This window comes from Eurytemora carolleeae, unplaced genomic scaffold (genome assembly GCF_000591075.1).
Source record: "Eurytemora carolleeae unplaced genomic scaffold, Eaff_2.0 scaffold240, whole genome shotgun sequence".
Lineage (NCBI taxonomy): Eukaryota > Metazoa > Arthropoda > Copepoda > Calanoida > Temoridae > Eurytemora > Eurytemora carolleeae.
This window is the reverse complement of record NW_019396183.1, coordinates 319,051-334,392: the sequence shown is the minus strand read 5'-3', so window position 1 is coordinate 334,392 and position 15,342 is coordinate 319,051. Positions and strand designations below refer to the sequence as shown.

Here is a 15,342-nt window from a genome sequence, read left to right as displayed (position 1 = left end):
AAAGCTTAAATAAAGTTAAGAAAATAGACGTGGCAACTTGCTTTATCTTTCCACTGAAAACAACATTCATTTCTGATAATATTCATCATATTTTTGAAAATTTTATTTCTTTCCTTTTAGGCACATACAAGGTTATAAGGTTATCTTCATTTTTTTAAATCACATGTTTTTTTTTGAAAAGTTTTATTTTTATCATGTTTAAAAATCATAATTTACAAATTACGATAATTCTTTTTTCCCCTTATTTGTTATTCAGATTTTTACAATCACCAAGCATAGATCTTCATTGTATTCTGTGAAAATGCTGTTTTTAGGAAAAAGTGTAATATTTAGAATGACGCGGCTTCAAATGTCGTCTTTCTAGCTAATATGTCGTCTTCTCGAAAAACTACGTTTTTCTTTTTGGATTAAATGAAAATTTAACAGAAGATTTAACAGAGTTAAGATTTTAAATGAAAAATGCATAAAGAATATTTTTAAGAAAAAATACTTATTTTTTGAATTCCTTTGTCCATAAACATTGAATATGAAAGAAAAAATTATACAATTTTAATCTAAAAAAACAGTTTCTTCCCTTATTGAAATTTTCTCAGGGATCGCTTCACCACAGAACTGCATATCTCTAGATAGTTTACAGGTAGTTGGACATTTTAAAACAAATATAATTTATTTCGATATTAACAAAGATACTTCAAATCAAATCATATATTTTTTTTGCAGTGATAATAAAATTTTTAAGGCCGAAATTCAATACATTTTAACCATAGTTAAATCAGATTCTAATCATGGTAAGCTGATCAAAGACGATAGAATTTTTTAAAACATGGTGAACTTTAACCATGGGTAAAAACATTGTAATAGTTTAAGGCATCAGCGCAGCTCGGATTTATAACCCTAGGTCTATCTAGGCTGAAGGTGGGTTTAACCATGGTTAAAGGATTCGCTTTCTAGTTTTAGACTAAAGTTTCTTGATGTCAACATGATCTTGGTACAAAAATAGACATATGATTGGCGCTTCTCATCAAAAGTATTGCATTTCTTAGAAAAAAGTACATGAATACATTAAAAACTACTGCATGATATGCGGGTTTACCCTGAAAGGACGAGACTTAAAATGCCTGTAAGCGTAATTTCAAGCAACCCTCTAAGAAAAATGGCAATGCTCGATTCACAAGGGTTCCCTTTGTAGCTTTGTCTGATCAAGTATGAACTAGATATCAATATTTATGATTTCTAAAACTGTTTATTTAGAATTGTGGTTTCTTTATAGAAAAAACGACAATATCTTCCATATTATTGATCAGATAAAGGTTCAAAGGGTACCGATGTGAATCGGAAATTATAATCTTCATGCGTGGATATTCACTTGGTATTACGCTTACAGTCCCTTAAATGACGACCCTAAAATCCTAAAAAAGTCGTCTTCGTATTTCAGAGTTTTAGAATCAAGAATATAACTTTAAAAAGTGCAATGAACATGATTGGTGACTTTAGATTGTAAAAACATCAAATGCACCTTTAAATTTACGGGTATATTAAGGTTATTCTAAAATAGGAAATGTTACCTTATTCTCTCTAACACTTGGTTCAAAATATCCTAAAAATTCTCTTCAAATTCAAAAATCTTGTCAAAATTTCAAAGGAAAAAGAAATTTTTTTGTTTATTCATTTCAGCTTCAAAAATTATATTAAAAAATACTTTTTATATTTTCAATGGAAATGAGCATGATTATATATTTAGAATAGTCAACAGCAAATTCATAGTTGGGCAAAGTCAGTGTCTGCATGATCATTGGTCAAAGTCATTGTCTTCATGATCATCAGACAAAGTCAATGTCCACATGATCATTGTCCAAAGTCATTGTCTGCATGATCATTGGTCTAAGTCACTTTCTGTATGGTCATTGGTCAAAGTTATTGTCTGCATAATAATTTTTCAAAGTCATTGTCTTTATGATCACTGGTCAAAGTCAATGTCTGCATGATCATCGACAAAGTCAATGTCTGAATGATCACTGGTTATGGTGCAGACATGTCTGCAATCTGCATGGTCATTAGGCAAAGTTATTGTCTGCACGATCATTGGGCAAACTCATTGTCTGCGTCATCACTGGTCAAATTCATTGTTTGGATGATTATTGGGCAAAGATATTGTCTGCATAATCATTGGTTAAACTAATTGTCTGCATGTTCATTGGGAAAAGTGAGATCGATTGTCTGCATGTTCATCATTAGGCAAAGTAATTTGAAGAGTTCCTTGTTCATTTTAAGATTGAGAGAATCATCCTCGGGCATGACCTTCCATCCTGACCGGCCCAACAGACTCTTTCGGATCAGAAAACTCACCTGAAAGGGATGGAATACGAAAACAATATGTCGTCTTTTTTTCTTACTACAATTAATTATATGCAATGAACATAAAACTATATCAAATCAGTCTCCCTGAGAAATAGACATGTAATAAATCTAGTAATAACCCTAATTCATATGTCTTGTATATATATCATTACGTTTATTAATTTCTAAGAAGACTTATCGGTCCATATTATTCCCATGTACTATTAAACCCAAAATATAGTTTAGTTGAATATGAACCTTTGTTTTATTACGGTCAGACGTATTTGGTAGAGTATACAGTTCGAGAGCGATTTGTATCCGAATGATACATACTTAAGAATACAGAGAAAGTGGTATCTGGATTGATACAGACAAAAAAATTTTTGGAGTAAGGCATTTGTTACAGTATAGTGTCGCAAGGACAACTGCAACACGCATGTTTCTTTCTTAAAGGGAGTGACCGGCAATGTATGGTGGTTGAACTGAATATGTACAAGGTGTCCCACGAAACATGACAGTTGGTGAATAATTTAAAAGTCTTCTTCCATAATATGTCAAGCTGTTTGTTACCAAAGAGAAAAATAATAAATAATTTATGGCATCCATATTATAGTAAAATTGATTTCTAAGTAAAATATATTTGAGTAAAGTTTTTTAAAACTAAATAAACTGCAAAAAGTCGGTTCCCGTGATTTCCGCCTGTATCACGTGACAACGATACTGCACTGCCATTGGCTGAAGCTCTGGTGACGTAATACGGACTATATGTAATTATATTATCAATTATATCTATTAAAAATGCAAAATAAAAACTAAAAAATTATAATAGGAGCAAACCTGAGATTCTCAGGCTCCTGTGGGATATCATCGTTTACAGATTGGTTGCGTATTTGTTGAATATGATCTGTTTAATGCTACAACTTTTATTCAAAATTCCATATATATATGAATTTTTGTATAAATTTAACACAGTTTTATATCAATTTCTAATGACAGGAACATCAGATAGATGTCTTATATGTATCGTTCAGCGCCTTAGATTCTCAGGTTTCATCCTATAATACCCCCTTTCATTTTTCCTTTACAGTCCCTTTAAGATGAAAACTTACCTCTCTTCCGATTACATGATCATTTTTAGAGTCCGGAGGTGGGTCTAAGGGTTCTCTGAAATTTAGACATTCTTTTTAACAGTGTTTTTAGGGTAAACAAAAACTTCAGTTTAAGATTTACAAAATTATTTTCTATTACCAAGCCACTGAAAATGTTAGTTCATTTGAAGTACCATTCTGACTTTTAAGATTTGTATTGCAGTACGTATGCACTATAGGCGGTAAAACGAGATTGTACACAGAACAGGACAGGACAGTACACAAAACGAATAAAATGACAGAATTTTAGCAATATTATGTTTATATAATGTTTTTATAAAGCAAATAGTTTTACCACTTGGTTGAAATTCATCTTACGAGTATATTAAGTAAAATGGGTCGGTGTACACCAGAGTTGTAACCTATGTTTGTCTGTCTGTCTGTCCGATCATAACTCAGGAACCCCTGAACCGATTTGCCTCAAATTTTGATTGGAGAACTTGAGAGGCCCACGGGAATGTTCTTACTTTGGTTTTGAGATTCTAAGTTGAATTGGTCGACTTTAATAGCCAAAATTTAGTTTCCCGGTAAAATCGTTCAAGTGTGGGTAAACGATGAAGTATTTTTTAGTAACCTGAGCAGCGCTGGGTTCCCAAGCTAGTTGCATAATAAGGTTGCTTCAATGTACGGGACATGTCGTCGTTTGCCTAGTATAGCAAGATAAAATCCGCATGTGACGTCACTCTCGCCTCTATAGCGTCATATGCGGATCTTATCTATTTTTGCTTAGAAGACGACATTTCCCAATTGTTGTGTTTCATGACCACGTGATACTTGGACGCTATTTCAAATTTAGAGTTTAGTTTTTTCTGTACCTTGAGACTTCTTTCTCCCTGTTGGATCTGAAGCTGCGAGCGCGTCGCAAGGATTTGTTAAAGCTACGAAGCCGTTTTCTGATCGGGTCCTGTGATACCTAAATCAAATACAGAGATGAGATTGTAAAAGCAGAATTAAATATAGAACCTGAATACTTGAATTAAACTTTAATTTCTTTCTGACCCTCTAACAAGAAGACACCCTGTATATTGAGATATATTCAGGGACACCCTGTATATTGAGATATATTCAGGGTCACCCTTGTTATATATTGAGATATATCCAGGGACACCCTGTATATTGAGATATATTAAGGGACACCCTGTATATTGAGATATATTTAGGGACACCCTGTATATTGAGATATATCCAGGGAAACCCTGAATATTGAGATATATTCAGATACACCCTGTATATTGAGATATATTCAGATATACCCTGAATATTGAGATATATCCAGGGACACCCTGTATATTGAGATATATTCAGATACACCCTGTATATTGAGATATATTCAGATACAGCCTGTATATTGAGATATATTCAGATACATCCTGTATATTGAGATATATTCAGATACACCCTGTATATTGAGATGTATTCAGATACACCCTGTATATTGAGATATATTCAGATACACCCTGTATATTGAGATATATTCAGATACACCCTGTATAATGAGATATTTAAAATATTTGACACGACGGAAAAATTTAAATTAACTAGATGAGTTACTAAGATAAATTATTTAGAGCTAGCTTTCAAAGTTTACACCGTAGATATCGAGTTCTATGCAAAAAATTTATTTTTTGCGAATGATCAGTTCTCCCGACCCAGAAATAATATTTTTTAAAGTGTAAAAATCCACTTTAATAAACATTTTCTATCTGACCTTTAAATTCAAATAAAAGTTGATTAATAAGTTAACTTGACTTAAAACATTAATTTTGGAAATTAAATCTGACAGATTTAAATATTTGGCTGCTTTACTTTTGAGGAAAAAAGTTTAAAATGCGCATTAGAATTATAAAATTAAAGATAATGTTAAAACTTTAAACTGAAAAATTATCATCTTTTTTATTTCTAGAGTTCCCGAAAGTAAAAAATGGCGGTTTAAAGGTATTGTAAGCGTAAGTTCATATGACGCTTTATGCAAAATGCCACAACCCGATTCACAATGGTACCTTAGAAACCTTAATCTTATCAGTAATTTGGAAGATTCTAGGTTTAAAAGTGTTAAATTCTGAAAATTCATATATGTTTTTCAAAATTATAAACATTAAACTATAAATCATACTTGATAAGACAAAGCTTTTTAGGGTACCGGGCATTGACATCTTTGCTCTTGATTTCACCTTTATTAGAAAATAATTAAAATATCCCTTTTTTGAGAAAAGAGACAAAACTAAATCTATCTAACTACTGCAAAGTCAATGAGGGCCCTCAGGCCCAAAAGTGATTTAAACTTTTGCGCAAAATATTCAGCGCATTTTTGCTTAAAATCTGTCTGAAAGCATAAACAACATATAGTTTCAGTTTACCGGCATTTATATTATAATAGAAAAAATTTGTCTTTTATAAAATATCGAAAAACTGTGTGAGATTTAATATTAAAGGGACTATGCCCTCCATTTAAACAGTCTGAACTCAACACGGTGCACCCCGGAATTGTCAGCTGAATACAAGCGGGACTTGATAAGTTTATACACACATATCTCTGTGCTCGACAAACACTCTGAACACACAAAAGTTTTTAGAGTACTGTTGTAAATCGCGGAAAATTTTTCGATTTTTCATTTTGTTTTTTCGCGAAAAATACGAAAGTTTTTCGCCTTTTTTCACGAGATTTCGCTTTATTCTGTTTTGCAAAAAAATTTGTTGCGAGAAAGGAAATGCAAAAATTTCGCGAAAAAAAGAAATAAGAAAACTTTGCAAAAAAAATACGGAAGAGAAATCATTAATTTTTAATAATTAATAAAACTTCCAATACGGAGCTCTCAGTTGTTGTGCGCAATTAATTGTTGCAGCTATGGTTTTTTGTGAAATAATTTTTCGCATTTTTTTGCCTAATTAATTTTCGCGAAATACAAACGATTTTTTTTCTTCATTTTTTTCTCGAAGGTTTTTGTTCGCTGGAAACCCTAATCGGAATAGAAATGTAGAAGATATCAGTATAAAGACTTCTTAAATACAAAATAGTGCGTCATTTTGAATTACATCTTCATTCCCTTGAATACGCAATTGGCACCGTAAACCTAATTTATTTAATATTTCTTGATCGTATTCGCACTTGAAATATTTACAGCTTGACCGACAGCCAGGGTTTAAATATTCAGGGTCAGAGTGTGAATACATACATTCCTGGGCTTCTTATCAAATACTTAAATACGGCGTAATAATCACCATATACAGGGTGAACCAGGGAAAATGAAAAAGTAGGCTATTGCAGCCTGGAGGGAGATTTGAAACAAAAGCAGAATAATTATGTCTACTATAAACTAGAAAACATAAGATACCACTTTTATTGTTTGAGCTGAAAAAATGCGTAAAAAGGTTATTTATAAGCTACCAGAAAATCACTTTTTAAAAAAGCAATTCTTAAAACTTTAAAAAGTAAAATTTCAGACTCTAGACCAGCTAGAGCAAACTGTACAGTACAATTACAGACTCTAGACCAGCTAGAGCAAACTGTACAGTACAATTACAGACTATAGACCAGCTAGAGCAAACTGTACAGTACAATTACAGACTCTACACCGGCTAGAGCAAACTGTACAGTACAATTACAGACTCTAGACCAGCTAGAGCAAACTGTACTGTACAATTACAGACTCTAGACAAGCTAGAGCAAACTGTACAGTACAATTACAGACTCTACTCCAGCTAGAGCAAACTGTACAGTACAATTACAGACTCTAGACCAGCTAGAGCAAACTGTACTGTACAATTACAGACTCTAGACCAGCTAGAGCAAACTGTACNATAAATCTTAAACCTTCGAAAGGATAAGAAATAAACAGTATTGATAATAATAGTAAAGATAGATAATTAATATTATTAGATATTATATAATGATAACTATTACAATAATAAAAAATAAAGGTGATGATGAAAATAATAATAATTTTGATGATGATTACATCAATGATTGAAAGGATAATAATCAAAATAATAAATATAAATAATAATTATACCAGTAATATTAATGATAGTGATAATAATAATAATAATAATAATAATAATGATAATAATAATAATAATGATAATAATAATAATAATGATAATGATGATAATAATAATAGTAATAATAATAATGATAATGATAATAAAGATGATAATCTAACCTTTTGTGTTTCTTGAATTTTCTCCTTTAAGTTTGCTTTAATTTTCATTTTTCCGAAACTGTTCGACAACTAGAAATTTGGTTATTAATAGTTTTTTTTACCGTCTTTTAAACAATTCACTACCAACCTATGATTCCCCAAACAGAGGGACGTTAAGTTATTTAACGTCCCTTGGGACAATTAAGCGAAATAAAGACCCGCTCTGCGATTTTTTCTTGAAAAAATCGCAAAATTTCATCGTAAAAGACGATAAAATTGTACTTTGCCGCGGGTTCACCGACCAACTGGTCTTGCAGGAACCCTTGATAAAGTAAAATTACTGAAACAAGGATTGATATTTCAAATTTTGACTATTTTATCTATTAAAGAATTTATAATTTAAAACGCAACTTTAGGTCGCAAAGATATAAGGATTATAAAATTAGATCTTGAGGAGATCAGTAATCAGATACGTCCAATTCTTATTTTTTACCTGTGATTGTCCCATGAGCTTCTGTTTCTGGAGTTGGAGAGAGGTTCTAAAATTAAAAGATCAGAATAATGGAGGTTTATCAAGAAGGAGCATGGAATATAAGAGAAACAGAATCGACCCGTCCCGCCATACCATATGATGATACAGCGATAACCAGAAAACTCTAAAATACGAAGACGACTTTATAGCAATACATAAGTATATCTGATGTTATTACAAAGCAAATAGTTGATCTTATTAAAACACTAATTAAGTGAAATGAGTCTGTTTTACCTGTACAATTTCTATACCATGCTTATTGGACTATTTAAAGTCATATCTTAAGTCTGAAAGTCGTCTTCCTATTTCCGAGTTTTCTGGTTATCACTGTACATGCTTTTCAGAGGGCGCACTCCATTTTAAAAAGAGTTTTTAAAGACGGCGTAATAATCACCATATACAGGGTGAACCAGGGAAAATGAAAAAGTAGGCTATTGCAGCCTGCAGGGAGATTTGAAACAAAAGCAGAATAATTATGTCTACTATAAACTAGAAAACATAAAATACCACTTTTATTGTTTGAACTGAAAAAAATGCGTAAAAAGGTAATTTTCAAGCTACCAGAAAATCACTTTTCAAAAAAGCAATTCTTAAAACTTTGAAAAGAATTGAGTATTTGTTGTGCAGTTTCAATAAGTGTGATTTAAGGATTGTTGTTCACATGGATCCAGACAGCTATGAAAAGTTGGGGTCAATGTTGAAAATCTGGGATCTTCGACGAGATAGACGTGTAGGGTCTCCGATAAGACGAGTCTCTGATAGTTCTCCAATGATGATGGTTTCTTTAGACCAGCTAGAGCAAACTGTACATTACAATTACAGACTTTAGACCAGGTAGAGGAAACTGTACAGTACAATTACAGACTTTAGACCAGCTAGAGCAAACTCTACAGTACAATTACAGACTTTAGACCAGCTAGAGTAAACTGTACAGTACAATTACAGACTATAGACCAGCTAGAGCAAACTGTTCAGTACAATTACAGACTCTACACCAGATAGAGCAAATTGTTCAGTACAATTACATACTATAGACCAGCTAGAGCAAACTGTTCAGTACAATTACAGACTCTACACCAGATAGAGCAAATTGTTCAGTACAATTACAGACTCTAGACCAGCTAGAGCAAGCAGAACAGTACAATTACAGACTTTAGACCAGCTAGAGCAAACTGTGCAGTACAATAACAGACTATATTAGGCAAACGGGGATAGTGCGGCAAATGAATTATCCCCGTAAAGTGAAATTTCCGTGAGATTCACCTTCGTTAATAATGGAGAATCTGGGGGGACAGGAGTTCTTCTCTCAGGTGCTGGAGGTGTCCCAGGAGAAGGGGAAGGTGCAGGAGATGGAGAAGGTTCTAAACAAATTAAAATTTGGGTACAGTCCCTGGAAACTTTAAATTAAAATTATTTACTTTTTATCCGTTCTATTTGTTCCTCTTCGCATCTTTGTTCCCTAAAATAAAATAAAAAATGTTTTTTAGTCTTATTTCTTAAACTTTACAGACCGTGTCAAATTAAAAAGGAATTGTATAAAATTTATAAAATTTCGTCTTTACACGGCATGTATTGACAGACCCATGGATTCAAAAATTTAGTTTTCAAACTAAAGCATCGTAGCCCATGGGACCGAATTTACTGAATTTAAGTATACACCGCTAAATGCAACTGCCGGTTCAAATTTGAACCACCGATTTAAAGTTTCAGGAAGGATTTGAATCGGCGCGATTCAAATTTAAACTGGAAGTTCAGCGATAGCGCAAATTCAATTAATTCTGTCTCTGAGACAAGATTTAATGAATAGCGGAAAATAGTTGAACAATGTAAACATATTTGAATCATTTCTCTACAATTTGATTTTGAATCCAACCAACAAGAGAAGAAGTAGAACAAAGTTTACTCAAGTCCTAAACCACCACTTATTTTTCAATAAATCCATGAAATGATAAATGAACTTTTCTTTATATTTCACTAAATACTTTATGTACGTTTTTAAGCACATTAATTCAATAAATTTGTAAAAAAAATGTCATAAGGGAATTATTATATAGATAACAGTTCAACTTTACATTTCGAAGAGGGGGGGGATTTTCATCAACAACTTATAAAAGATATACTTACTTTATACTTTCTGTTCGCTTCACTAATTTTGCCTAGAAATAGAAATAGAGAAACATTTGAAATAAATCTTAAACCTTCGAAAGGATAAGAAATAAACAGTATTGATAATAATAGTAAAGATAGATAATTAATATTATTCTGTTTTACCTGTACAATTTCTATACCATGCTTATTGGACTATTTAAAGTCATATCTTAAGTCTGAAAGTCGTCTTCCTATTTCCGAGTTTTCTGTACATGCTTTTCAGAGGGCGCACTCAATTTGAAAAAGAGTTTTTAAAGATTTTAAATGTGGTTTTTAACAATACCATAATAAATGAAATTAATTTTTTACATCATAATATTGCTAATATTTTTGCATCACAAAATTTTTTTATTTGTTTTTTTTTCTGTTAAAAGGACTGTAAAGGAAAAATGAAAGGGTGAAGAGGATGAAACCTGAGAATCTCAGGGAGTTGAATGAGACATCTATCTGATGTTCCTGTCTCGAGATTTTGGCATAAAACTGTGTCAAAATCATACCAAAACGTATATATGTAAGATAACGTCCGTATCATGTGACCAGAACTCCCTCCAATGAGAGTGCAGTTTACTGGTCACTTGATACAGATGGAGACACGTGACAATAATACTGCACTACCATTGGTTGGAGTTCTGGTGACATGATCCGAACACATAAATAATATTATCAATTATATCTATTAGAAATAAAAAATTATTAAATTCAAATAATAATAGGCAAACTTCTTCTTCGGCTCCTCTGGGATATCATTTTTTTTCAGATTGGTTGCGTATTTGTTGAATATGGTCTGTTTAATACTACAACTTTTATACAAAATCTGATATAAATATATATATATACGCTTTGGTATAATTTTGAAACAGTTTTATATCAATTTCTCGAGACAGGAACATCAGATCAAACTGGTACATGTCTCAATAAAATCCTGAGATTCTCAGGTTCAAGCCTGTACCCCCTTTCATTTTTCCCTTTACAGTCCCTTTAAAGTTCACTTGAAATTATGTTTGCAGTCCCTTGAAGAGGCAAAATTAAAGTGACCGTGTAGANAAAAATAAAATCTTTAAAAGCAAAAAGAAATTTGTTTCCCTTAAATAATTTTTAAATAATTTTCAAACAAATCTAAACGTAATGAATGAATGAATATGTAGTGGACACTATACACTGTGTGCTTGCAAATATGGGATTAAACTAAATAAAATATTGCTTAGGTAGGTGTATATGTATATATGAATATATATATGAATATGTATATATATCTATATACTACTGGAAAGGTGTCTACCTTTCTACCTATATATCCTTACAGGGTGTCTAGAATATAAGCACACATATATATATATATATAGATAGGTACAGGGTGTTATATAATATAATCAACCTTTATCTGACAGGGTGTCTAGAATTTAGGTTTTTTCTACACATCTGTAAAGTATGCCCAGAACATTGTCTGCTTTCAAATACATTACAGGAAATATCCCAGAATTTGGGTTAATTTGGAGTAAACAAAGGAAATATCATGCAATAAAAATGTTATCATAATTTGTCTACTTCTAAATTTCTATGGTGTCCAAAAAAGTTTTTCTTTTAGATTTCGGAAATTGTCAGATTTGAACAATTTTTAACCTTGGAAAGTGACAGTAGCTTTCTTATTATTGATTAGAACACGGTTTTAAGGGTACCATTGTAAATAGGGGTATTCCATCTTTGATTGGAAGGTCACTTGAAATTACGCTTACAGTCCCTTTAACAAAAAAGAATTTCCAGCCTCCACCCCAAGGAGAATTGAATTGAAGGAGGGGGCGATTGGGTTTACGTACACTTTGCTGTGACGTTTTAGGACTGCTGAAGAACTAGTTTTTGGGTAACAACAATAATAAAGGCAGCCGATCTAATGTAAACAAACGCGACATGAGTTCATCATTTGTGTTATTGTTTACAATCTTTATTCAATTCTCCTTGCCCCACCTCAGGATACAGTTAAGAAAGTTAAATTTTGACTTGTGAAAAGCATTTGATTCTTTCAAATTAGACAATATTAAAGAAACCCCATACATTAACCATCTTTTGTAATATTCAATTTCAATAGCAAACCTTTAAAGGGGCTGTAGTAGTAATTTCAAGTAACTCTACATTTAAAGAGGGGTATGCATGATTCCCAAAGGTACCCTTTCAAACGTTTAAATCTGGCTATTTTCTCCATGTGAGTTTTACAAAGAGTTTACAATTGAGAATATTATACAAATACATAAGCATGGTTGTAGTTCTGTACATAAAAGATTTAGTTCTGTTCATAAAAGATGCAGTTCTGTACATAAAAGATGTAGTTCTGTACATAAAACATCCATTTCTGTTCATAAAATATGTAGTTCTGTTCATAAAAGACGTAGTTCTGTACATAAAACATGCAGTTCTGTTCATATAAGATGTAGCTCTGTTCATAAAAGATGTAGTTCTGTTCATAAAAGATGCAGTTCTGCACATAAAAGATGTAGTTCTGTACATAAAAGATGTAGTTCTGTACATAAAACATCCATTTCTGTTCATAAAATATGTAGTTCTGTTCATGTTCTGTTCATATAAGATGTAGTTCTGTTCAAAAAAGATGCAGTTCTGTACATAAAAGAGTACTGTGCATAACATATGAAGTTCTGTACATAAAAGATGCAGTGCTGTCTATAAAAGATGCAGATCTGTACATAAAAGATGTAGTTCTGTACATAAAAGATGTAGTTATGTTCATAAAAGATGTAGTTCTGTACATAAAAGATGTTATTATGTATATAAAAGATGTAGTTCTGTACATAAAAGATGTCAAGAGATATTTAAGTCAACTTGTTTAGAAACTTTAGAATTTGCTGATCTTGTCGAATTCCAAGGAAAGAACCTGAATCTTGAAGAAGAGAGATGAATTTCATGACGTCATGGTTTTATAAGTTATGACGTCACATGTTTAAACCCAAGAAATAAATCCCCCCCCTCTATCTCTAAAGTTTATAAACAGTGTAAACTGAAAACTAAACAGGCAAACTTAAGTAAATAGATTTATGAAACATTAGAATAAAGTAGAGATAGGGGGAATTGTTCCACCCTAATTCTTCAGGGGGGGGAGGGGCAAACCCCCTTGCATCTAGAAATTGTGTTCCTCTACTATCCAACAAAATTTGAACAATATAAACCCCAATTTTAAATTCAATAAATTCACTAAAAACTCCATTCTAAAAATTCAAAAGAAAGAAAGAATACGACAATCATTGTGTCTAGAAGAGATGGGAATCCTTTCTTGTTTTCTTTTTTTTTTAAATATTTAGCTTTTTTAATTGATTTTTGAAATCCGTTTTAATCTGACAAGTTCTTGATATTTCAAAATTGTATTTGCTAAAAGTTTGCTTTTTAACGTTGTGCTAAATTAAACATCATCTTCCTGGTCTTCAGCGAAATAAAAAATATGTTTCGCGAAAATCTACTTTTTTCGCAGAAAATTTCGCTTTTTCGCATTTCTGTCGAAGAAAAAATGCAATAAAGAATTTTTTTTACGGGAAACTCATCAAATCCTTTTTAAGTTAAATGGGTCTCTGTAGTGTTTACACTGCACAATTGTTCCAAAAACTTAGATTTTCTAAACCCCATACCTTTGTAATCTGATTGTGTAAACCCTTGATAATAATTTGACCATACTCGATCAAACAAAACTAATAGTTTAAAACACTAAGGTCTCCGCCATTCGCGTGGATTTAACAGTTCTGTCAATATTTTGAAAGCTTTGACTTTCGACCACAATTTGACCTTTTAAAAATTATTTTTTAACCTTTATTCCTAAATACTGTTTGGTCGGCATATACGTTTTGAACGAAAAAGTATAAAATAAACAAATTTGTACGTTTAAAGATTGTTGAATTATAGACCAAAAAACACGTTTGATATTTCAAATAATAGAAACCGAATGCTTCTCACTCTGGTTAGTCCAGGGTGCATTAGGTTACAAAGATGTAAACAATCAAGTTTGAGACAAATTTTCAATTTCTTCATTTGTTTCTATTAAAAAAGGTTTCAACTTTTAATCTGTCACTTCTTATATACGTATGTTTTAATTCTAAACATTGTCTTTTATGATTAAAGTGCAGATTCTAGACTTAATTTCAAGTCACCCTCAATTTATAGAGAGACATGCAGATTAGATTAGGATAGAGCTTTAAAAAGCATGGTTGCAGACACGCCACTCTAAAAATAAGTTTTGAGTTTACGTCAATAGTTCCTTTAAGCCTGGTGCATGGCATAAATTTCGGTTAAAATGCAGCGAGTGTTTTGCAAATATAAAATGACGTCACAGTTGCTAGATGAGATTTCGTATACTATGTAATGCATGTGTGGTCCACAAACTTTAAATATAAATGTAGACGTCTCAATTAAAGTAGATATTATTCAACGTTCCTGAATTTTTCTTCCTGAATTACTGTTCCTGAATCCATGTTCCTGATCCTTGTCCCTGAATCCATGTTACTGAATCCATATTTCTGAAGCCAAGTTCCCGAATCCATGTTTCTGAATCAATGTTACTGAATCCATGCTCCTGAATCCATGTTCCTGAATCCATGTTCCTGAATCCATGTTCCTTATCCTTGTCCCTAAATCCATGTTCCTGAATCCATATTCCTGAATCCATTTTCCTGAATCCATTTTCCTGAATCCCTGCTCCTGAATCCATGTTCCTGAATCCATGTTCCTGAATCTAAGTTCCTGAATCCATGTTCCTGAATCCCTGTTCCTGAATCCATGTTCCTGAATCCATGTTCCTGAATCCATGTTACTGAATCCATATTCCTGAATCCATTTTCCTGAATCCAAGGTCCTGAATCCATGTTCCTGAATCACGTTCCTGAGTCCATGTTCCTAAATCCATATTTCTGAATCCATGTTCCTGAATCCATGTTCCTGAATCACGTTCCTGAGTCCATGTTCCTTAATCCATGTTCCTGAATCCATGTTCCTGAATCCATGTTTCTGAGTCCATGTTCCTGAATCCATGTTCCTGAATCCATGTTCC

General features: G+C 32.2%; 1 protein-coding gene across 1 annotated transcript; it reads right to left on the bottom strand.

The window, feature by feature from the left end:
• Nucleotides 1-88: 88 nt before the first annotated feature.
• Nucleotides 89-15,323, bottom strand: LOC111697482 (uncharacterized). The gene is made up of 11 exons (XM_023467502.1): nt 15,240-15,323; nt 14,856-15,188; nt 10,281-10,312; nt 9,575-9,615; nt 9,420-9,517; nt 4,301-4,398; nt 3,447-3,501; nt 2,257-2,346; nt 1,566-1,597; nt 575-622; nt 89-293 (listed from the first exon to the last, which is right to left on the bottom strand). Exons 1-11 carry the CDS (start codon nt 15,321-15,323, stop codon nt 284-286), a joined length of 921 nt encoding a protein of 306 aa, XP_023323270.1. The 3' UTR covers nt 89-283.
• Between the last annotated feature and the right edge of the window lie 19 nt (nt 15,324-15,342).